The 25,130-nt window shown below is 36.7% G+C and overlaps 1 protein-coding gene across 1 annotated transcript in view; it reads right to left on the bottom strand.

Annotated features, from left to right (window-relative positions):
• The window catches only part of LOC126249021 (uncharacterized), a 712,654-nt gene that overhangs the window by 177,365 nt on the left and 510,159 nt on the right, over positions 1-25,130 (bottom strand). Inside the window, exons 53-55 of the mRNA XM_049950623.1 lie at positions 21,975-22,129; positions 17,462-17,593; positions 9,154-9,256 (exon numbers count right to left, since the gene is read on the bottom strand). Coding sequence (XP_049806580.1) covers positions 9,154-9,256; positions 17,462-17,593; positions 21,975-22,129 — 390 coding nt within the window. The remainder of the gene's footprint in view (positions 1-9,153; positions 9,257-17,461; positions 17,594-21,974; positions 22,130-25,130) is intronic.

Genomic DNA, 25,130 nt, shown 5'->3' with positions numbered 1-25,130 from the left:
AAATAATTGGTACATTTAAGCATATGCAGGGTTTACTGTTTTCAGAAATGTTTAAATATAGACATGTGCTATAAATGCCACATGGAAACATTTGCATTTATGCATTCCGAAGAGATTACAGATGACTGTAAGCTCCTGTGATTACTTGCTAAGTAAAAGTTGCAGCTACACATCTGTGAGGTCAATTTCTGCAAACAGCCTGCAATATCTGTGATATTGCAGGCTGTTCACATGAAATTCCATATCAACCAATATAAGGTGACCTGACAGCTGGCTTGCCCTCAGTTTTTCCTTTGATAGCTGCTATAATCCAATTCTGCCTCTACAAAGTGAATTACTGCCACTGCTGCTATTTGCATGGACTGAATTGGACTTGTGTTTTCGGATAGTGGCTGCCACGTTTTCCAAATCACTCCATGGTTAGTGATGGGTCTGTAATCTGCAGTCCATGAGGTGGTTAAACCATAGCTGTTGCTCAGTCACATCACTTCATGTGTTCAGTAACCCTCATTAATGTAATTCAGCCAGTTTTGATTTGAGCTAGTCTTTATTTATTAATGGTATTAGCCTTTGCAAGGAGACAATGGATGAGCATCTGGTTTAAATGCACAACGAACTTGTAAGTTTTGTAGCATCACTACCTAGTTTTGGGTGAAACTTGTAAAAATTTGTAAGAAACTGCTGTAGAGCATGTGCAGCAGCATGTAGGTTATACCAAGATATGTACAAAAGGAATGCAAGATGAACTAGCCATTCTCTGTGAAACCTGCACCGTACAGTAATAATAGCCAGAGTGGGCAGAATGTTGTCATCACATCAGGGCAAGGGCCATGTTATGAGCTATGTGACCAAGTGCTTGGCATTACTGCAACAAATGCACCCCATAGCATTATGAATAACTGTAAATTTTGAGACAGATTCATTTGGAGATCAGTAGTACTACCATGACACCAGGGCAATGCTAGATGATGTGACGACTGGGCGCTACCAGCTGCTGACAAAGTTTCAAGAAGGGATGAGGGGTGGAGAAGCCAGCTCTTGCATTAAGTTCACCCTGTAAGACTTGGTGCATCAGAGCAACAGACCTGCCCTCTGTGCCTGCCACTGTCACACTCCTGTCTGGAGGCAGTGCATTGTGTCTTGTGAATGGCAGTCTTCCCTTGTCACCATAGAAAACACAAGCTGTGCCTGGGTCTCATGGGCCTGGGCATTCAACAACAGAAGACATACACGGCAAGAAGAAGAAGTACACCATTGATGTTAGGGCCTTTGCCTGCTGATGGACCACCCGCTTGCTTTTGGGCTTGACATCAGCATCATAGAGTGAAAAAGCAAGTACCATTCCAATGGGGAAAGTTGTCTGATGAATATTGCAAGCTTGCTGCACTGGAGTGTCATGTGTCTGCCTCATACTGATGATGGAGAAATGTGCAACTGAAAAGTAATAAAGTGTTTTCCTTGATCATCAATCTATCACTGGGCCCCACTAGCCTGCCTCTCAGTCCCACCCTTGGCCAGCCAGGTCACCTCAAGAATGGTCCCACACCTTATGGGTGGTACCAGAGGCTGCTACACTATGTGTCAGAAGTGCTGACGATGCCACCTGTTGACAGTGGAGGGTGTGCCATCCCATTCAGTGTGACATTTGAGCTGCAGTCTATGGTATCTTCATTGTGGGGTGAATGAAACATTTGCTCTTGGTTTGTAATAGACATGGGGTCACAAATTAAAGTTTATCATAATTTCAAAGTTACTTTTGTGAGACCAAAAGTGCTGATGGGGGTCTCCAAATTTAGGGGTAAATGTAAGAATCATTGGTTGGAACCCACATGATATGCACAGCATAATTCACTAGGGCATTCTAGTCCTTGAGCTGAATCTGTGGCAGTTGTCTGTTTAGCGTGTCTTGCTGTACAGTCAAATAATGGTGGAACCCGAGATAATGGAGGATGCCCAGGTGGCTCACAATTAGGTGTATGGAACAAGTATGATAGTGTTGTTGACTAAGGATTGTTCTGTTGTTGTTGCTGTTGGGTTTGTAAAATATGAGTAAGGGTAGTGCAATGGCAGAATCAGAGACACAAGATGTCACTGGCCCAAAAGCAGTACAATCGTTAGTTAATGAAGAGGTGTGATTAAGAGCAGAAAACACATTTGCAAATAATGAGTTAACAGTAAGGAAGGAGGCATTGGAATTATTAAAATCATAGAGTCTAAGAATAGATATAGTTGTTGCAAGGCTTGTTACTCATTTTTCTGGTAGATCATCTGAGGATGTATTATCATTTGTGGAGGATCTCTTGTCATTTGCTAAAATAGAGGGATGGTTGAACACACAGTTGTCGTCAATACCAAGATTGCACCTTTGAGAAGTGTAGTCCTTCGTATGATGCATGGGGTCACTAAAAAAGGCAGAGAATTCTGGCAGCTAAAACAAGAATTGTTGCCAAGAAGTAGATTAGTGCAAGGTTTTCCCACAAGCAATTGCTAAGACATCTAAAGAAGGCATAGGGTATTTTTCAGAGGGGATTAGGATGTAAGAATTATGGCAGCATGATGAGGCAACCAAGGTGTTGTGTTTAGAGTATTATGGGAATAACAATAGGCGTGATCTGTTTGGTACTATAGTTCAATTCTTTTATCTTGGCAGTTCGCGCATGCCCGCCCAGACGCGGGAGATTGCTGCGTTGCCACTTGTATGCGCCAAGAGAAGCAGCGCCATAGTATAGTATAGTTCATAGTTAGCAAACTCACATTTAGGGGGGAGTGCGCAGTTTATGAAGCAAAGCCACCACGGCCGCATTAACCCTTTCGCTGCCACAAAGACGTGCTCCCCGCATTCCACGATGTGCGCGATTTTGTCATTATTGCACTGTTTGCCTGTGCAGACATATGGTGTTTCGACTGCTTTGACACACTTTATCATTCGATTTCACAAAAACTATTTGGCCAAAAATTAGATTTTTACACATCTTCTTGACAAATACCTTCCCCCCATAAATGACTTAATTTTGTTTCGATGTTGAACGCAGTTATTGTGCAGCATTAGATGTAGTAAACCATTGCATGCAATTTTGAAGAGTTTGCAGAGGTAAAAGTCCATAGCGTATACTTTCCATATGGTCAATTTTAGTTGCTGCTAGAAATATAAAAAAATCACATTCAAACGAATAAAATTCGTGAAGTAAGACACTTCGATATTGTTTTTAAAATAAAGAAAATATTAAGCACCAGGCAAGGTTTGAACTCAGAACTTTTTGCTTAGCAGCTGTACACTTTTTTTGGTTTTGTTTTTGTTTTTTAATCTCATTTTGTTCTTTATGGTTCGTTGCAATTGTTCATGACGGACGTCCCCTGACGCCCATTGAAGTTCATTATTGACCCATTCACTCAGTTTTTTTATTACAGAGGGCAGCTAGCCCTCTGACTAAACACTCTGAGCTACCGTCCCAGCTACACTTTAACCATTACGCTAACACAGCTCATCGTTCAATAGATCTCCTGGAGGACTTTAAAATATCATGCAAATTACCAACAAACACTGTTGGTACGATTATGAATTACTCACATTTCGTCGAAGTACAATAGGAAATAAACAATTACCACTGTTCTTTATTGCGAAAAAGCGGTTAGTGAGAATGATACAAACACCTTTCCTTGCTATCGCCTTAATTAGGAGACTTATTGCTTGTTTTGTTTAATTAATTAATAGAATATGAAGCAATTGGTATAAAGAATGCTTTTTCCAAACTTTCTATAAAAGAAAGTCTGCTATCAAGACATTGCTTTTGTTCAATTACTTTATTTATGACTGAACGTTTCTAAAACTGAAGACACTCACCCGTGCTCTGCACTGCAGTCGAGCTCTGGCAACGTCGTTCTCTGTTCATTGGCTGACTGTGTTTTGTGACGAACCTACACTTGGCTGCCGTCATAAATGACGTGCACTTTAACCATTTATTAAACTCAAAAGGCAACCTCAGAATCACCAAAATGTGTTCCCAGTAAAAATGAATGCAGGAAATATGAATGCTGAGGTAGAATGCACCATAGATGGTATACTTGGTGTACAAAGGTATAAGGTTCCATTAGTCACAGGGGTGCATACGTCAGTGGCCTTGAGAGATTTAGTAGGCAGGAGACAATGGGACACTTACTGGGGCCCATGTATGGGGTGGGGATAGTGATATATAGTCTCTGGGGTCAGTAATGGTGAGTTTTGAATTAGAGACAACCAGGTTTAGGCAATGTGTTGAAGTAGTGTCTTATGTAAGCGAGGGCTACAGCGTGGTCCAAAGGCTAGACTTTCTCCATCAGCATCATGCCATAACTGGCCTTCAACACCATGTGATGTAACTTACTGGGAAAACATTCTCAGTAGAGGAAGCTGTTGTCAATGTTGATCAATCATGAGGAGTGTCTGTTGTAGTAGGTAATCCTGTTAACCATAGACATTGCCATTAATGCTTAATTTGCATGACTGTAAGTTGAGTGACACTAGGAAGTCTTTATGTATAGTGGAACTGCTGGTGGATAGTGATTTATTGGATACACCAAGACAAAGTAGTGTACACTTACGTGAGAACGACAAAGGCAAGGTAGTACACATCAATCTGGATAATTTTGGCAATGAGGAGGTTAAGTTATTGAAAGGAACATTACTGGCATTGTTAGAAATTCTGGAAGAGGAAGATTGCTGTACAAAAGGTGTACAGTATGAACAAGCACAGGGTGTCACTAAGAACACACTGCATGGAAGGTTAAGGATTTGAGGGGAACAGAGAGATCACAAATGAAGAACTGTTGTTAAAGTTCCAAGATTTGTTCTTTCCATGAAGGCCCTTTCCTGCAACATGTGATGCAACACAGGATTCCTAGGGGAATGAAGTGCTGGTGTACTGGAAGATGTACAGAATATCATGATCCCTGCAGCCAATTTTAGGAGAATTTATCACTCAGCAGTTAGCTGACAGTAGTAGTAGCCCAGTGAGGGCAGGAATTATAATTGTACCTGAAAAGTGTATGGATGGTTCAAGGAATTATTTATTCTACTGTGATTACCACCATTTGAACAATAAGATGACTGCAGATGCTCACCCATTCACAAACATCATGGAAACAATTGATAAACTTGGGCAGTGTCAGTATTTCTCGATGATGGATTTGTTGAGAGGGTACCATCAGTTGGAGGTGATTCCAGAAGACAGACCAAAGACTGCATTCTCATTATCTTGGGGAAATTATCAGTATAGAAGAATGCTGTTTGGTTTCAAAATTCATCAGCAACATTTCAGCATTGGTTAGATGCTGTGCTGAAGGGGTTAAATTTCGATAACTTCTTTCTCAGAGAGGTGCAAAAACACAGGCAGTGACTGAGAGAAGAACAGGAGGTTACAGTCTGCACATTTAATTTGGATATGTAATTAGTACAGGTGGTGTGAGTACTGATCCAAGATTGATACAGGTAGTACAAGATTTTCCAATACCAGGGTCTATTCTGGTGTCGCAAATTATTATAGGAAATTCGTGAGAGGGTCTACAGGTATAGTGTGACTGCTTATGCAACAGTTAATAAAGGGTATCAGAATTGTGTAGTCTGAAGAGTATCAGAAAGCATTTGATGGATTAATGGAAGTATTGACATTGAGTCCAATGTTGGCATTCCTGAATTTTGAGAAGAAATTTGTATTATTCTGCAATAGGTTGACCCATGCCCTTGGGCAAATTTTGAGTCAGGAGTTTAATGGAGAAGAACATTCTATTGCTTTTGCATTGAGATGACTGAATAGAGCTGAAATAAATTATTCTACTACGGAGAGAGAGATGCTTAGCTGTACTTCCAGTTTTATCTTTACATGAGAAAGTTGTAAAAAAGTGATGGATCATGCTGCTTTGAAGTGGTTACTTAGTTTGAAGGATACCTCCAGTAGACTGGTGAGATGAACACTAAAACTCAGTGAATTTGGATGTGAATAAATCCACAAACTGGGGAAGAAACACTGGAATGTCGACACGCTATGAAGGAAAGTGGGGTGCCCCAGCACTAGGTCGAGACTTCGTTGAGTGGCAAGCAGTGCAAAGTGCTGATAGAGAATGTAAGCAGTTCAGTAAACAGCAGCATTTCAGCAAGAGAGATGAACGATCACATTTTGTTTGGCCATGGAGGGTACAGAGCAACAAATTGGCTGGTGACAGAGAAGTTCTGGTGGAAAGGAAGAAAAGGTGATGTCAATCAGTACATCAAGCATTGTGTGAATTGAGCTCAACATGCAAATATGAATCGAAAATGAGTACCGTGGCAGAGATTGCTGCAAGTAATGAAACCATTTAGGTTTATTGGGGTGGATGTGTTAAGACCATTTATCTGAACACCAGCAAGGAATCATTTTGTGTTCACTATTACCATTTCTCTCATTATATGAAAATGGTGCCAATGCTGAACCATCAGGCAGTCACAGTCAAGGGAGCCAACCACCCACTGACCATCGCTGGCTTGCCGTGCCATAGTGGTGTATGTCTGCCTCAGACTGATGTTGGAGGAATGTGTAACTGAAAAGTAATAACGTGTTTTTCTTGACCATCAATATATGACTGGACACATCGGCCCACCACTCAGCCTCACCCTCAGCTAGCTGGGTCACCTCAGAATTATCACACCCATTCCAGTTGCTACCAGAGGATGCCATGCTATAGTTTGTTTCACAGTTAAGTTGGCAGAAAATGGTGAAGAAGATTTCATGTGCAATTATTCACTAAATACTGTATGATTGGCAATGAAAATGACATTGAAATGAGATAACACTAAATTTTAAAAGCAAAGGCAGTGACTGTAACTAGTCACAATTAACATTTTGCTTAACATCTTGCAACCTAATCTATTCAGCTGGAAACCATTTTTCCATGAACATTTGCCACCAAAAAACTTCTTAGGATCTCTTGAATACAGTTCCTAGTTATTCATATTGCTCTCTAATATTACAATTTATTATCGCTATATATATGTTGCCTAAACTGAAGTTGTCATCCATCCAGAGACTGGTTTGTACACCTCGGTGCTTTACTAGGAATGGTGCTGTTGTAGATGGTATGCTGTTGTCTTTCTCCAACCATCAAACAGACTTTCCCAGTTAGTTATTGGAGGACCTGCAGTTTATGTCAGACTCTGGACCATGGTGCAAGACAGCAATTTTCACATCACCAACATTGACCAGAGGTGAAAGAAATGGTAAGTGACAGACAAAAATCCTAAAACGACCTTGATTGAACCAAAGAACTTTTGATCCACATGCTGGCACTTCACCTACTGAGCCACCACCAAGCCATAGTTCCTCATGTACAGTATATTATGTCACTAATTAAAGTTCTGACAGTCATGTAAAAGTTTCAGACCATTTGAAATATGTTCATTGTTTTACTGACAAAATCTTCCTCAAATAATTGGCCCCCACATGTATGGAAACACCTGTACATTTCCTGCAAGATTCATCTGACGAACGTTATTTGAAGTTAATATGTTTAAATGTTTACTAAATTCATGAAATCCATTTTCTGAACAATCATCAGTATTTGAGTTAGACACATCAATATTCTTTAGTAAGGAGATTCAAGTTTCACTACTGTTTCACCTATTCCTGTTTTTATTGCACATGACACTTATCTTTTATGTTGTTTCCTGATTTAGGTTTTATAGTTAATTTTACATATGCATCTGCTACATACATGTTTGTTGAAACCTGAAACCTGGGTTTTGTTACTTCACAAGTTTCTGCAGTTAAGTTTGTCTGCTTCACTGCATGTGCTTGTGACTTCTCTGTACCAGAGAAGTCTGCCTTAGTTCTGTCTTTCGATTCTTATTGAATTTGAAGTGTATCAGTTTCATACATTCTCATTACAGTAGGCACTCAGAATTTAAAGCAATCATACATGGTGCTGCACAAGGTTCTGTCTTGTGGCCTCTATTATTTCTGATATACATAAATGATCTTCCACTTGCCATTTCAGAAGACGCAAATTTTGCCCTTTTCAAAGGCGCTACAAGCATAGGAATAGAACATAGTACCACTATCAGTACTTGTTTCTCTAATAATGGGTTACAAGAATTAGAAAGTGCTAAGTTTTTGGGACTACAGAAAGTTCAAAGTTTTAATTGGAAAACCCGCTGCATACAATTTATCAAGCATCTTTGAACAGTTAAGTTTGCTGTGTGTATAATGACTGTTGTATGTTATTTAAAAATGATGAAACTAGTTTATTCTGTGTATTTCCATCATTAATGAGTTAAGAAATCTTTTTTGGAGACACTCAACTTATAGTGATAGTATCTTCTTTATAAGGAAGTCTGTTATCATAAGTATATCTGGTGTTAATACTAAAACATCCTGCAAAGCCCTATTAAAAAGGATCATATTCTGACAAATAGTTCACATTATTTGTTGACATCCCCTGTCAGTACAAATATTTATTTTTCCTCAAAAAATAGTGAAAAGCATGAATACGAGTACAGACTCAGATACAAGGGTACACATGTAATCAACAGCCTGTCAGAACACATTAAATGTCACATAGAGAATGTGGTGAAGTTAAAGATGAAATTAAAGACCTTTCTGTTGGATGATTCCACCTACTCCATTGAAGAGCATCTTTACAGGGACTAAGGAATTTAAAATTTTAGTCTATTTCGAGTTAGGACATTAATAGAGTAGACTTTTAGAATTCTTTTAGAATTGCATTTAAATTAAATATATGTTTTTTTTTAATTTCTTTCCACATCCCACATTCCACTATCTATGGGATCAGTGGAATACAGCTAATGTAAATGTAAAATGTAAATGTAACTGCAGCAGATTCATTCAATATTCACAGCATTTCACATTTATCAAACTAACAAAATTTTGTTTCAGTAATTTCTGTCATATTTATCATTGGGACTATCAGCCTGACAACATAGGGTAGTAACAAACACAGTAGCTTTGCATAAGTTAATAAGTCAAGTACAGAATCTTCTTGACCAAACGTTCTATGTTCACAAATGTTTGGTGCTTTCTATGGAAAATGCAGTGAATTTTTTCATGTATTATTGTTGCTTGTTGACAGATATGTATGGTATAACTAGTAGATATTTCTAAATGTCTTCAGTTTAGAGTATGTACTTACAGTATCAACTATCCACAAAATTGATTCCCTAACAGCTTCTCCTGATTCACCCATCATTTCCCATATTTCATTTACAATTTTTGGAAGTGATTCAATATGTTCCCTGTGAAAAGAAATGGAAAAAAGAATAGAGGTTTTTTTCCACTGATAATTAAATATGATTTCAACTTCTATTCACTTTATGGCATGTATACCGCATCCATATTTCATTTTATAAACTGGAGTGGACATCACTCCTTATAATAGCTAAACATTTGATAAAATTAACTAAAAGTTTCATAACTGTAATAAAAGTGGGATAATACTTCTTATTAAATGTAAAAATGTGTGGTGCACTAGTTAAGTAAGATATATCTACCTTCAAATTAAAAATGAAACACTTAAGTTATAAACAAAAGACAATGGAAAAAACTTTCTCAAAATCATAAAGGCAATGCCACTGATAAATCACTTCATTTATTATATAATTCATAAGTAATTGCAGTCATAGTGTTGACAGAAACTACTTCATGTTTTAGGCTTTTATATTGCCGAAAAGATATGATTCAAAATTTAAATAAATACTCTGTCGGTGGTCTCTACTGTAGAAGCAGTAAACAGTGTGTAGCTGAAGGTGCTTCCTGAATTGACCTCCACCTCATATTGAGTTTACATATCGCCCAACCAGTCCAATATTTATTTCAAATTTTTCATTCAAATATATTCTTGTAATGTTCAAGTATAATCCATTGTGGTCTATGTGCCAAGTAAATCTGTTGCCTCAGCAAAGATTGCTTGTTCCCATGGAACATAAATGTTGAAAAATCTGCCCACAATGCACTCTCTTTTTGCTGACAATAGGGTTCGTATTGACTTTTGGCCATTGCCCAAAAGCATTAGCTCAAAGCCACGAGCTCTCTTTGCACTGGCTCAAAGCTACCTAGGATATGTTTCCCTCCTAATTTCTTTCTGGACTCTAATTCCATAATGACTAACTTACATTTTTAAGGCAACATCTCTCTGCCCTACCATGAGTAGCTGGGAACTTGCAAACCAACCCAGGTGCACACAATTGTACTCTGTATATAGAATAAACTTACTTTTTATTCATAAAAATCTATGTCTTATGTTTAACATCCCCTAAAGACAGCCACACATTGACTATCTTGAGCAGATGCACTCTGCATCTACACTGAACTGCAGCATGAATTGACCTATACCTCAGTTATAAAATGTTTGATAGAAATTTGTAATATTCTGGACAGTATTGTGACAATTCCTATATCACGTAAATGATGAAAAGGATGATAATAAATGAAATGAAATTGCAGGACTCTGCTTAGTCCTTCAGCAATGTCAATATTCAGTTACTATTTGAATGAGTTCCAGCTTCCAACTATATTGTTTAAAAAAAAAGGTACATCTTTAACAACATGAAACTGAAAATCTTTTTTGTAATATCACATGATTCTGCTTTGAACCTTGAGCCTGATGGATGATCTTAAAAGAAATTAGCAAATTCTTGCTTCTCGACAATCTGCCCTCCCCCCACCACCCCCCCACCCCCCCCCCCTCTCCAACCCAATCATGTAGGGCACAATACAAGTCCATTATTAACATGTACTATTAATAAAATATAACTTCATCTCCAAGACATACTAAAGAAACTGAGTAATGGCACAACCAAGACTAGTATACATGTGATTGTCCTGATAACATACAAGTATGCTGACTAAATATGAATGACACTGTAAAAGTGAGAGCCATATAAAGAAAAGTGTCAAAAAATCTTAATTTCACTGAATATATTGCTACATAAGAGAATTAAACTGAGGCACAAGAGCTTGCAAGCATGACATGCCTATATGTTACCAAGCCAACATTTGAAAAGAAAAACACACTTACTATTATAATATTCTAAAGTTATATATGTTAATATAAATTTGAATGTTTGCAAGTCTTTTCCAAAGGTATTTGTCTGGAATGTAGCAATGTTTGGAAATGGAAAGTTGGTGTTAAACAGTTCATGCAAGAAAAGAATAAATGTATCTAAAAAGAAAGATGATGAGACTTACCAAACAAAAGCGCTGGCAGGTCGATAGACACACAAACAAACACAAATATACACACAAAATTCAAGCTTTCGCAACAAACTGTTGCCTCATCAGGAAAGAGGGAAGGAGAGGGAAAGACGAAAGGATGTGGGTTTTAAGGGAGAGGGTAAGGAGTCATTCCAATCCCGGGAGCGGAAAGACTTACCTTAGGGGGAAAAAAGGACAGGTATACACTCGCACACACACACATATCCATCCACACATACAGACACAGTCTGCTTGTGTCTGTATGTGTGGATGGATATGTGTGTGTGTGCGAGTGTATACCTGTCCTTTTTTCCCCCTAAGGTAAGTCTTTCCGCTCCCGGGATTGGAATGACTCCTTACCCTCTCCCTTAAAACCCACATCCTTTCGTCTTTCCCTCTCCTTCCCTCTTTCCTGATGAGGCAACAGTTTGTTGCGAAAGCTTGAATTTTGTGTGTATATTTGTGTTTGTTTGTGTGTCTATCGACCTGCCAGCGCTTTTGTTTGGTAAGTCTCATCATCTTTCTTTTTAGATATATTTTTTCCACGTGGAATGTTTCCCTCTGTTATATTCATATCAAAAGAATAAATGTGTTTGAAATGCCATGCTATAGAGGAATGCTGAGGGTTAGATGGGTAGACTGGCTAACTAATAAGCAGCCACAGAATCAAATTGGGAAAAAAAGGGAATTTGTGTCATAACTTGACTAAAAGATGGGGTTATTTTATAGAATACATCTTACGGTATAAAGCAATCATCAATATGGCAACTGAAGGAATTCTGTAGGGAGAGGGATGCCAGTGTTTGACTATAGTAACCAGGGATGTAGACTGATTGTTGTTAAACAAAAATGAAATGGCTTATGAAGGACAGACTAGCTTAGATAGCTGTATCAAACCAGGCTTTGGACTGAAGATCAAAACTACAGCATTTGAAGAGACATTAAAAATGATGTAGACAGAAAATTGCTGTTTCACTTCAGGGCAACACCAAAATGTATTTGAATATTTTCTCCTGCTCAGTATAATACTTGCAGTTGATCATCTTCTCAGTCATTATTGTACTGGGTTCTTTTTGGGTCATAAATATGTGTTTTAAACACTTTTAAGTAGACAGATTACAGAGGATGACTTGAGAAACTTGCATTTGTCATGTAGTCTTCAGAGTTTGAGCCTGTACACTCAAATTACTGATGGCAAATAACATGCCTTACCATGCCATTAGCAATAATGCACAAGGGTAAATTAATAAATGAAATACAAAAATTCTCAGGTGTTTATATTGGTGGGTTCATTGATCTAGGAGGAGGGGATGAAACAGCGAGGTCATCAGTCCCATCAGATTAGGGAAGGATGGGGAAGGAAGCTAGCCATGCCCTTTCAAAAGAACCATCCCACCATTTACCTGAAGCGATTTAGCGATATCACGGAAAATCTAAATCAGGATGGCCGGATGCAGGTTTGAACCATCGTCCTCCTGAATGCGAGTCTAGTGTGCTAACCACTGCACCACCTCACTTGATAGGTGTTTATATTGATAAGAACCTGAACTAGAAGTGACATGTTACAGATCTTTTTAAACATCTTAGTTCTGTAACTTTTGGATGACGTGTAACACCACAATTTGGAGATGAAAATGAGAAAAAAACTTTACTTTCTTTTCTATTTTCCAACTCACCACTGAAGAAAGAAGTGTTTCTTGCACAGAGCTTTTAATAAGGATAATGTGTGGTGTCTACTATAAAACCTCTTATAACCAGCTCTCTGAAGAGTTCAACATACTGACAACAGCCACAAAGTACATTTACTCACTCATGAAGTTGGTTCCTACACTCAACCACAGTTTGAAATCATCAGTAACATTCGCAAATATAACACTAGGAGGATAAACAATTAATACTATCCACCACTCAGCCTTAGTGTGGCACAGGAAGGAGTGAGGGATCCAGCCATCAAAACATTTCACCACCAACTCACTGATATAAAGAATGAAATGGATAATAAAGTTAACTGCAGTCACAAATTATGATCCCTGTAACATGTAAATAACTAATTATATGAGTAATTACCTAATAATATGAATGAAAATCCTCTTCTAAAGCATACATTTGAATAGAGTGTCAAATGAGAAATACATATATGATAAAAGAGGAACATCATCTCCCTCAGCGCAAATTCTTCGCTCTAATACAGTTTAATTTTTATGTTTCCAAACTCATTTCAGTATAACTGGCACAAGACAACAAACATCATTTTGGTTCCTTATCTCTTTCATTAATGATATTTATTTTGTCATGAGTGGTATGATATTATCTCTGACACATTCACTCATTCATTGCATTCTGTTGATTCCATCATGATTGATGTTGAATCAGTCAAATTTTACTTTAACAAAGAAAATTATCTTTTAATAAATGGACTGCTAATTAATTACTGCCATAATTATTCTGCTTATACATGTAATTATCAATCAAGAAACCTTAATTACGTAGTGACACTGAAAAATAAAATTAATAAGTTATATATTTCTACTAACTTAGCTTTTAATTGCAAAGAAATGTAGAAAGGATAAAATTTGTACCAAGAAATAGATGTTCTATGTTACATTTGGTTTTACGAGTCACTACGAATACCTGTGATCAGAATGAATGGATGAAAGAAAATTCTTTTGATTGATGATTGTGCCAACTAAAATTGTATTATATCCTGATATACAGAAAATGTGTCTTCAACAACTATGTCTTTCGACTAGTTCCTTGGTATGATACACTAAGAAGCATTCCTCAATGTTTGAGGATTAACTACATCAGGAAAAAGTGTCTGGATTCTTTCCTGATTACCAAGCATGTTTCTGTCATTCACTTCATCAGCAAAGTTGAGCAAGTAACTCTTTAAATGTTATTTGGGTGTCGGTTGCTGAATGACGCAACAAGCCACAAAAATTTTGGAAAGTTTTCTTTTAGTGTCGTAACCAGTTTCGGACCACCATTCCCATCTTCAGACGGCTAATCATTTTTGCTACACAGATGTTTTGATCAACAGCAGTCATCTGCTTCACACTGCACAAGAATATGTGCACAAGTATATGTTCCAGTAGATGGCGATTTGTTTTGTCATCTACTGGAATGTATGTAAGTGAAAACAACTATTTTGCTGCATGTATATAAAAAATGCAAGCACTTCAGCATATTTTTCTTAATGAAACAATTGATAAAGTAGCACTTAGTACTCAAATATTTTTGTGCAGTGTGGAGCAGATGACATGCTGTTGATCAAAACATCTGTGTAATGAAAATTATTAGCCATCAGAAAATGGGCATGGTAGCCCGAAACTGTTTGTATCACTAAAATACAACATTTAAAAGTATTTGTGGCTGGCTGTGTCATTCACCAACTAGCATTAACAGATGTGGACTTCACAATATCCAATGTGGATAAAATATTGTTGTTTGGGTAATTCTAAGGTCAGAAGCAAACCACAGCAGTTGTTAACTAAGGCACTTTATTTGAAGAGAAACAACTGAATTTGTTGATGCCCAGGATGAAGGCTGTGCTGTGGCCTTGCTAGATCTACAGGACTTCATCAGTAAGATGTTACAAAAGATCCACTGCTTATCCAAAGAAGACAATGAAAATGAAAATCACTACTGTACTCAACAGCAGCTCATTTACATGGGAAATCATACAAAAAACATTTCATTTTTGTTATAAAGTCTGCCCATCCTCCATTTCCCAACAAGATTTAGTCTATCCAAAATTCATAAATTGGCCAATTAAGAGTGACATGTGGACTACAATATGTCACATATCTCAGCAACTCACAACAATGTTGGCACTCTGGTCTAGGGGGCTAAGGAAGTAGCTATACTTAAAGTTAAACAGGTATCTTATGAAACTTACAAGAGCTCTGTTCTGGTAACACCAGTATTTTATTAACTTTATATGTAGCTTCTCCTTTTAATTTTTCGATCTTGTTTTTTATAAACAACTGGCATTTGTCAACCTCCACATAATTATTATTCAATGATCAGGTATTTAAACAGACTTATGGTGTAGCTATGGACAGTCTATTTTGCCCCCTTGTCACCAACATTGTTTTAGAAGATTTGGAGGGAGGAGACCTGGGGTCTGTGGAACTGAGTCATACCTGTGAAAACATCTTTGCCATATGATCTCACAATACTGAGATGTAGAGAGACTTTGTGTACATTTTACTCCACCTAAACTCTCTGCCCCAATATTGCATTTGCTATGGAGATCCAAAAGGACGGTTGCTTCCCCTCTTTCACATGCTGTTGAGGAGAAATGCTGCTGATAAGTTGGGTCATGGTTTTTATAGTAACCACACACATTTACATCATCATATCAGCAACTGCCAGTTCAACACAATCATAGAGGGTGTTCCACATTTTGTTTTATGGGACATATACCTGTAGCTTCTCATTTGAAGTGCACTATCTAAAGAACGTCTTTCACCAGAATGTTTACAATCCGCAGAAGATTAGATGCCCTCTGTGATGTGAATACATAAAAATTCCAGAAACTGAAAGGACAAGGGGAGATGCTGCCTATAAGATAACCTTTTTGGCCTATAAAGGGAACTGTTCAGTTGAAATTGGTTCTGTTTAATGAAAATACTATTAAAAAGGTGTTTTTCTTGAAGAACAGTTCCATACTCAGTTTTATTATTGATGACAGAGGCCTCCACAAGGCTATGTTTACTGTGTTCCATGAAACTTTAGCTTGTAATATATAGTTTTGACCACCAAGACTGCAAAAGATGACTCTAGTGAACATAAATTATGCCCCTGTTTACAACAGCCAAGCAGGTTTGTAATAGCAGATCACTGCCTCATTCCTTGTCCTCATGTTACTCAGACAATGTCTTGAGGGAATCAGTTTGGATTAAATTGGAGCATAACTTCAGAAACAGGAAATAAGGGGTGTTAGCTAGATGTGTGTGTAAGCTGGCTCTTTGAGGAAACACCATGGGGATTAAGTGGGCCCACAGTGATGCCGTAAAAATATCTTTGCCTACAGCTATGTCTGGTTTTAGTTGTTGGCAACTGTCATTTATTCTAATTACAGGTATTTTACATTCTCTTTGATAGTCTGCACTAGTGTGGCCCTGCTAACCTTTGATTAAATTCATGAAACACCAACTGTATCCAATGCAGTTCATGATTTGCCAAATGAAATATCTATTCCATTCTTATGTTTATACACACTGAAATCAAGGGAACCTATTAAACTTTCCAGAATTACTTTCTCAAAATCATAATCATAAAACTTTTTTCTAATTATTCTTTTGTGAACAGCAACTAATGAGAAGCCTCATTTCGGAAAAAAAATAATCAAAATGAGTGAAAGATTTTGAGTATCACATGGAAATTTTGCCACACAAACTGTTTTTGTTTACCCATACCCGGTACCAGCAGCGAAAAAAAAAAACAGGTCGTTCAAGCCGAAATTGACAAGATGCTTGAATGAGAAGTTATAGAGAGTAGCAACAATGAATACAATAATCCACTGATAATTGTAAGTAAGAAGGACGCTGCGGTGAGAGCGGTAATTCATGCCAGGACTTTAAACCAGATAGTGAAGAGGGAAATAGATCATCATGAGTCATCAGATAAAATGTTGCAAAGGTTCTATGATATGAAATGTTTACCCAGCTTAGACTTGAGGACTGGATACTGGCAAATCGCCTTGGATGCCGTTTCAAGAAAATATTCAGTTTTTCTTCTTGCTGGCAGGTGTTATCATTATAAGGTGGTACCATTTGGTTTAAATATATCAGTTTCTGTGTTCATACGGTTTCAGGTTGGGTGCTAGGAAGGGAACTAAGCAGTAGGCCCATATTTTATGTGGACGATTTCTTGATAGTTACTCAGGAATGGAGCGAACATCGCGATTTATTGTAATAGTTATTTTGTGCATTACAGAAAGTAGGAATGACATTGAAGTTTAATAAATGTGTACTGGTGAGAAAATAATTCAAATTTTTAGGACATTTTGTAACCACAGAAGGGATCGAGAAGGACCCTGAGAAGCTAAAAGCTATTGAAAGGTGTCCCCCTCCAAAAAACAGGAGACAGTTGAAACCTTATTTAGGATTATGTGGGTTTTATAGAAAATTTGTAAAAGGGCAAGCTTTTAATACTCATAACTGAATTGTTTACATTTCAAATTCAACTTACAGCAGTTACATGCATTTTCTTAGTCTATTGTGAGATTTGTAAGAACTTACCTAATGGATAATTTATCAATTATGTACTGAAAATAATTGAAAATATCTTTAATGTAGAATTCATTTGCGTTGTAGGAGTTGTTAAGGAACACTTTAAACTCTTCAAAATCGTCATTTACAGCTCTCAGTGACCTGAAACAGATAACCTTATTGAAAAATATTTAGCATCACTATTTATTTCTGTTAATTTGTGTGTGAAAATAGTGGATTACTTTGCTCCCTTTATGTGTCCTATAATAATGTAATGAATAAGTGCAAATAAAATCAGTGTGGTGTGTCCTCAATGAGTGCATGCTGCAACAGAGCCAATCAAAATCAATTTACCTACAATATAATCTACAGTATTACAGTATCTTATTGGAACATATACTATTTATTGACATTTGAATCTAATCTGTAGGCAGCAGGGGATAAAATAAGTAGAAAGAGAAGGATTAGTAGTGTTGCTGACAACATTGCAATTCTGTAAGAGCCAGCAAATACTTTGGAAAACCAGTTGAACAGAGTGGATAATGTCTTGAAAAGAGATTATAAGATGAAGTGTAATCACATTATATCAGCTGATGACAAGGTAAATAGATTAGCAAGTGAGAAACTGAAAAGAGTAAATTGTTAGATATTTGGGCAGTAAAATAACTGATGGCTGAAGAAGACAGAATATAAAATGCAGACAGGGAATAGCAAGAATGTCATTTTGTAAAAGAGGAATTTTATAGCATCTAATATAAATTTAAATGTTGGGCCTTTTTTCTGAAGGTATTTGTCTGGAGTGTTGCTTTGAACAGAAATGAAAGGTAGATGTCAAGCATTTCAGACAAGAAGAGAGTAGGAGCTTTTGAAATGTAGTGCCATAGAAGGATGTTGAAAATTAGATGGGTAAGTCAAATAACTAATGAGGAAGTACTGAATCAAACTAAAGAGGAAAGACATTCGTGGCACATTTTGACTGAAAGAAAGAAGCAGTTGATACGACACATTGCAAGGCATCAAGTAATAGTCAATTTGGTAATGAATGGATGTGTGGGATGTAAAAATTCTAGAACGGGACATAGGCATGAATAGAGTAGGCAAGTCCAAATGGGTGTCACTTTCAGTAGTTATTTAAGAGATGAAGAGGCTTGTGCAGGATAGACTAGCATGAAGAGCTGCATCAAACCAGTCTACAGACTGAACACCACAGCAACAACAGCTACTACTACCAATACTACTACTACTATGACCACTGCTCCTGAAAGGGAGTTCAATGAAGAGGTATGCAGTTTAGTCTAGAGATGTGACTTTAATGCAGCTGTTACAAAGGAGCAGGAAAAGACAAAGAAAAAACATTTCTGAGGGGTCAACAGATTAAGAGATTTTACTCTTCAGAAATGAAGTAGTAAAACACAAAACTGTTACAGTAATATTTATAACTGACCCTAGTCAATCATTAGCTTCTGTTTTCAACAAGAAAAACTGATCACAATGGACAAATTAACAGAGCATACTTTAACAACTAGAACAGCACGTTAAAAAACCATAAATTTGTCGAAAGCATAGATCGGTGTATTGTTGAGATAAAACAGACGTCTTATTTTTCCATTTTTCTGGTCTCTATTTCTTAATATTTTCCCCTAGATGATTTAGAAAATCATCACTGACTCTTCACTCATTTTGAAGGAACTTTATATTTATGTAATACCATTTCCATTAAAATCTAAATACATTTCATTTATTTTATTATCATTACTGTCTTTGAATTACTGTGCACCTACATGGCCATAGTGGGAATTATTATGGTATAAAAAGAGTGTGTACATATGCTCAGATCGTTTGTTTATTTCTTTCAGCGTCATAAGTGGAAATTAAAATCCTGTCACCCGAAATAATTGTTTTGAGAATTTCAATGATTTAAATTGCTGGTAGCTACAGTTTTGAATACATTCTTTATTGCTTTTGTCTGTAGCCATTCATCAACAGTCATGAGTCAACTTTGGTGATAACATATTGACCATATCACTTTCTGTCAACAATTCACAACCTCTTATACTCATCACCATGGACACTTCACATATATATCACCCCACAAAACAACTGAGAGTGAATGACTTTAATGAACTTTGTTTTTAATTGCTATCAACCACAGGCTGATTACTCTGAAATAAAGAAATCAGTTAAATCATTTGAGTTTCATTCTTAGCCTTGTTTCAAAATCTAACTTTTCATTTTCTATGAATAAATAACTGTTTATCTCAGTCTCCGATGCTGATACAAACATGCAAGTCATCATTCTTACACATCAAAGGGATTGAATAAAGCATGTTACAAATGTCTCCGCCAGCAACCACTCAGAAACATAGGACATCTTTATTGATCGTGAATCAACAAGGTCGTTACCTGGTGCATTACTACAGAAGTATTTTTGTTAGAGTGTATGAGAGAAGTACCTTTAACCCCATCAAACTCAGCTAATAGTGTAAAGTGACACACATGAAATTATATGATAACAGAACCCCAAAAGTTCAAGTAAATATGGATCCACAAACAAGCCATGTGTGTGATAATTGTGTACCTGTGGCTATGAGCCACCACTGACTTCAGTATGAAGTATTGCCATGTTTAATACAAATGCATTTGAAATTTAAAGTTTCTGCCCATGTCCCCATCGAACTTGGCTCAGATATCAACCGTAATCTATATTAACAAAAAATTGAATACAGGGTTTTTTTTTTTTTTCTCGGAACTCCCCCAGATCTTCTTATAAATCCTGACATGACTGTACAGCTCACTGCCCTGGTTCTCCAACTATATCAAAAGAGTGCTGCACACTTCACTTTATGAGATGGGCCCAGAAAACAAATCCAGATGATTGAGGTCATGTGATCTTAGAAGTCAGGGTAAAGTTCCTGCTTGAACTGTCCATCTTGGATCACACTGGGGCATAAGATATCTTCTTACATCAGTAGCAAAATGTGACAGTGCCCAATCACACATGACCCACATTCTCCAATCATGGGCCATGGATGAAATTTTATCCCAATTATATGGAGATATAAAAAAGTATACATTTCTACTAACATGGGCAATATTTTGTACTAATTCAGTGGTGCCTCATAACCACACATATGAAATTATCATGCAAATGCCTCATTTGTGGACCTATCTTTACTGACATTTTTTGCTTAACTGAAATTTTTTGCTTTTATTATTACATACTTACATCCATGTCATATTTTGCTGTTAATTTTTATACGTCCTGTATATGCATAGGCAACGGAATATGAGACACAGTTCTAATAGCATATAGCATCCCTGTTTCACTAATGATGACAATGATATGTCACTGCATAGACTCCACAAAACACAACAGCATTAGAAAGTGATCTTGGTCCACCTGGTCCATGACTGCTCAACAGCCTCCACAGTTTATGGGCATTGGTTGGAGATGGTCACAAGTCCCACACACCTCACTTGATGGAGTCTCACATGTAATGGGTAAGACAGTTGTCAATGACATACAGCATCCTCATCTCTGTGAATATTTCTCAAATCATTTTGACAGATTATGAGGGTGATGGACTGGTGCAATATCTTGCTCAAGTTGTAGGTGTGGTATACTATAGTTAAATGACTGCACATGACTGTACCGATCAGTAGGTCCCTCCACTGTTCACTGGTGAAATATTGTGGCAGATATATCAACGGCCACATTACAACCCTACAAACGTCCTTGAACATTAAAATACCTCTACCAACTCCACAAACAGTGTCCTGTTGATAAGCAGTATGCACTGCCCCATACAGTTTTTACTATACCCAGTAGTATTCTTCCTGTATATCTGTGTGACCTTAGTTACATGGGATGCTCAGTGAGCAGCGGTACAAGTGCGGAGGGGGGGGGGGGCTTCTGTATCCAACAGCAAGTAGGTGATTCTGGATGCCATGGCAGTTCACTGATTGTAGTTATCTGGAATCAAAATGGTGAGTAATGATAAGCACTATGGTTCATCTATTACCTGTCAGGAAACATAATAGTTGATTTGTCATCAACACTTTTTTGTTGACACTGGTGGAAGTGGTTTTTCCAGAGTTGAAATACTTGTGCCACACCTTTGACATAACATCACATTGAAAGGCCAGTGTCTGCAAGGGAATGGAGTGTTCCTATGTGATGTGCTGAAATATTCCTTTTGTCATGATGATAGAAACACTCTCACTCCAATGCAGCATCTACCCCAAATTCAACTGGTTGTTAGTGTGAGTGTACAGTAACTTGTATTTACTTTTGTACAGAAGTTTACTGGAGAAGTGAGAAAAGATTATGAAGGCATTTTAAGGCACTAACTAAATTACTACCTATTTGTTATAAGACATCTTAGTTATTCATTTTTCTATAGAAAAAGTGAATGAAGGCACAAAAGTAATTATTGTGTAATTCTGATATTCTTTCCTATAAATTACAAGAAAATAATGTTCCCAATAAACACAATCAACTACGTGAATTCAAAGTATAAATGAAAATGTGTTGAATACATACCTTAAATCATATATGAAGTTTTCTAAATATGGTTCGGCACTATCCCAAACACCTTTCAGTGCTTCATGAGTCTCAGATCTTATATATTTTCTCCAGTAATCAATTGTTTCATTTATACCTTCATGAAAGGTTCGGAAGCAGTACTCAACACCTTTCTGAAATGGAAAAATAGTTGGTAACTGTAGTGTGTATGACTTTATGATTATATAACAATATGTTTGTTATACTTTACAGTGTTGCTGTATACTCTACATCTGCAAAAAAAACAAGCAAGTAAAGCAATTTGATCCAATTTTATTTGGTTGCAGTAAACATACTTAAACAATGCTGACAAAAACTCCTTCTGATGAGGTTGCATACAGCAGGACATGTAAAATATTTTGGAAATGCATTCATCTACTGATGTTACTGAGTCTGTTGTCACTTAAGTGAAGAATAATATGCGCTTATGTGCTTGTGTTTCACTATAAAGCAGTCAATTAAAATGATACCAAAGACAATCACCTCACTGCCATATACAGGTATCCAATTTTAGTCATAGCATTAGTTGCTGGCACTGCCAGTTCTTTGTTCCCTGGTGGGTACTATCTTTGTTGATGTCAGGCCTTAAGTAACACTGAGACATAATTCCAAATTTGCACAATTTGTATTCTGCTCATCTGAATTGTTACACTTTATTCCATGTGAATTTCCATGCAGTATGTTATAAAAAAACATAAATAGTTTAATTCAGTTATTTACCAGATCCACAGATCATGATCACAACCTCTCCCTATGATATGAAGTGAGTCAACTTTACAATTACAATACACTTTCTCAGAGAAAAACACTGAGACATAATTCCACATTTGCACATATTTTATTCTGCCCACCTGAATTGTTACACTATGTTCTATGTGAATTTCCATGCAGTATGTTATAAAAAAAACCCTAAATAGTTTAATTCAGTTATTTACGAGATCCACAGATCGTGATTACAACCTCTCCCTGTGATTTAAAGTGAATCAGCTTTACAATTACAATACACTTTCTCAGAGAAAAAAAGACACTATCTCCTGATTCTTCAGATGATTGTCTTAATCTACCTTTTTTTTTTCTTAATACATAATTCTATAATTTCTATAGCACAAGGCTTCATTCCTTTCTGTGCCATCCAGAGGATAAATTATAGACGGTGTAAGTCATTTCCCCTTCCAGACCTATATTTATCAATGTTATTATTGTTTCAGAACTGTGACTGTTGACGACACATTTCATGAGGGAATAAAGTTACTGTGAGTCTGTTTAAAGAGCTATCTACAAGAGACTACAGAGGAGGCACTGTATATTATCCTTATGAAAAACTTCTCTACAACAAAATCTTTTGCCTCACTGATGAGTTTCCCAAGAAAGCTGTGAATAGGGTAGCTACATGTTTTTGACAAATCACAGTAAATACCAGTTGGCAATATTTCATCATTTAAAATGTTTAAATTTTGTACAATCTGATTATTGAAATGAAAAAGAGCATGTTCTGTGGAGAGACCATTCTTAAATGCAAATTGAGATTAACCAATTATCTTATTTGGAGAGAGGTGTGTTATAGTTTTTGCACCCATAACCTTTTCCCATACCTTTGAGCAGGAGGTAAGTAGTAAGACTGATCAGTAATTATTAATATCTCTCTTACCACATTCTCTGTAAAAGGGTCTGATGGTAGCATATAGAAGTATATCACTTTGTCCTTGCTAATTGTTGGAGTTACTTAAAGGAAGTTGCTATTAAATATGTTGACTAACTGACAGCTATCATTACTTACATAGCTGTTTTCTTCCACATTCCTCAACTGATTTTCCCATTTCTCGTAATTACAGCCCTGTAGCTTTAACATTATTATCTGGTTTATGACATTATACAGAGGTTTTTTGATTTTTCAGTTACTATTCCTTACGACAGCACGATATGTATTATAATATTAAATTGGTTCTATTTCTGTGTTTGCTCTAACAATTTTGTACAGTTTCCTTTTCCTTGTACTTGATATTTTGATACCTTTTGTAACCAACGCTTTCTTCATGTCACCTGAATGTCATACTTTATTGTTTTCTTGGGAAAGTAGTATTTAAAGATTGAAAGAAACTCATCTAACAAAAAATTTAAAAACGGAATTGATATCTGTGTCATTATACACAGGTCTCCAGTCAGCCTCCTGTAGGACTGCCCTGAAACTTTCTATTGCCTCTTCATTAACTACTCTGTTTCTAAATATACCACTTCATCACAATTAGCTAAGTTATTTAGTATGGATACATGTGCATTGTGGACAGAGAGGCCATTTACTAATGGGTACATGTTTATATCATTGATTAAGTGTTCATCTACAAAAATGTTGACTACTAATGTGCTGCTTTTCTGCGAAATACTGGTGGAAAATTAACAACAGGCCTCATATTATAAGTGTTACATAAAATTTCCAAATAGTTTCCATTATTTCAATTTTTCATAAAATTCATATTAAGATCTTCACAGACTATCATTTCCTTTCTTTTGTCCATTGGTGAGATAATAATGACTCAAATTTTTTACAATTATTTGGATGTTCCCAATGTGGATGTATACACTGTAAAAACTATAAATGTCTTTTCTAGTAGCAGCAGTTCACAAGGAGAGGCTTCCAGCTATTGATCTAAGCAGAAACAACTTGATTGAATAGGTCTTAACTTGATTTTTTTACATACATAGCAATGTCTCATTTGTCCTGCTTTTTCGACCAGAAATGGGCTCCTAATTTATAATCCTCTTTGTTTACCACAGTTCTACAGGCAAGAAAATTTATTACAAGCAACACATTGGAAGTGGAGACTTGCCATATTGTAGGAAAAAAGTGAGATACTATAGTTTTTGTCACCGCTGCTACACAATATGTATGTCTGGCCAATGTTTGATGTGTGCCATACAAGACCTTCAAGGAAAGTTAGCAATTATTGTTTGACTCAAAAGTGTTTGTTAGGGAAACAGAACATGTGCTTGATAAGAATTCTGAACATACTATTCAATTTTGTCTGTATACTGGTAGTAGAAATATATGAAATAATTTGAAGATGGTTTCTTCCTTTTAGTTTTGTTTCTTGTTCAATAGGTTCTCTACATAAGTCATGCTTAACTATTTGTCCTCAG

Source organism: Schistocerca nitens, chromosome 3, assembly GCF_023898315.1.
Source record: "Schistocerca nitens isolate TAMUIC-IGC-003100 chromosome 3, iqSchNite1.1, whole genome shotgun sequence".
Taxonomy (NCBI): Eukaryota; Metazoa; Arthropoda; class Insecta; order Orthoptera; family Acrididae; genus Schistocerca; species Schistocerca nitens.
The sequence above is the reverse complement of the archived record's forward strand: the minus strand, read 5'-3'. Positions and strand labels throughout refer to the sequence as shown.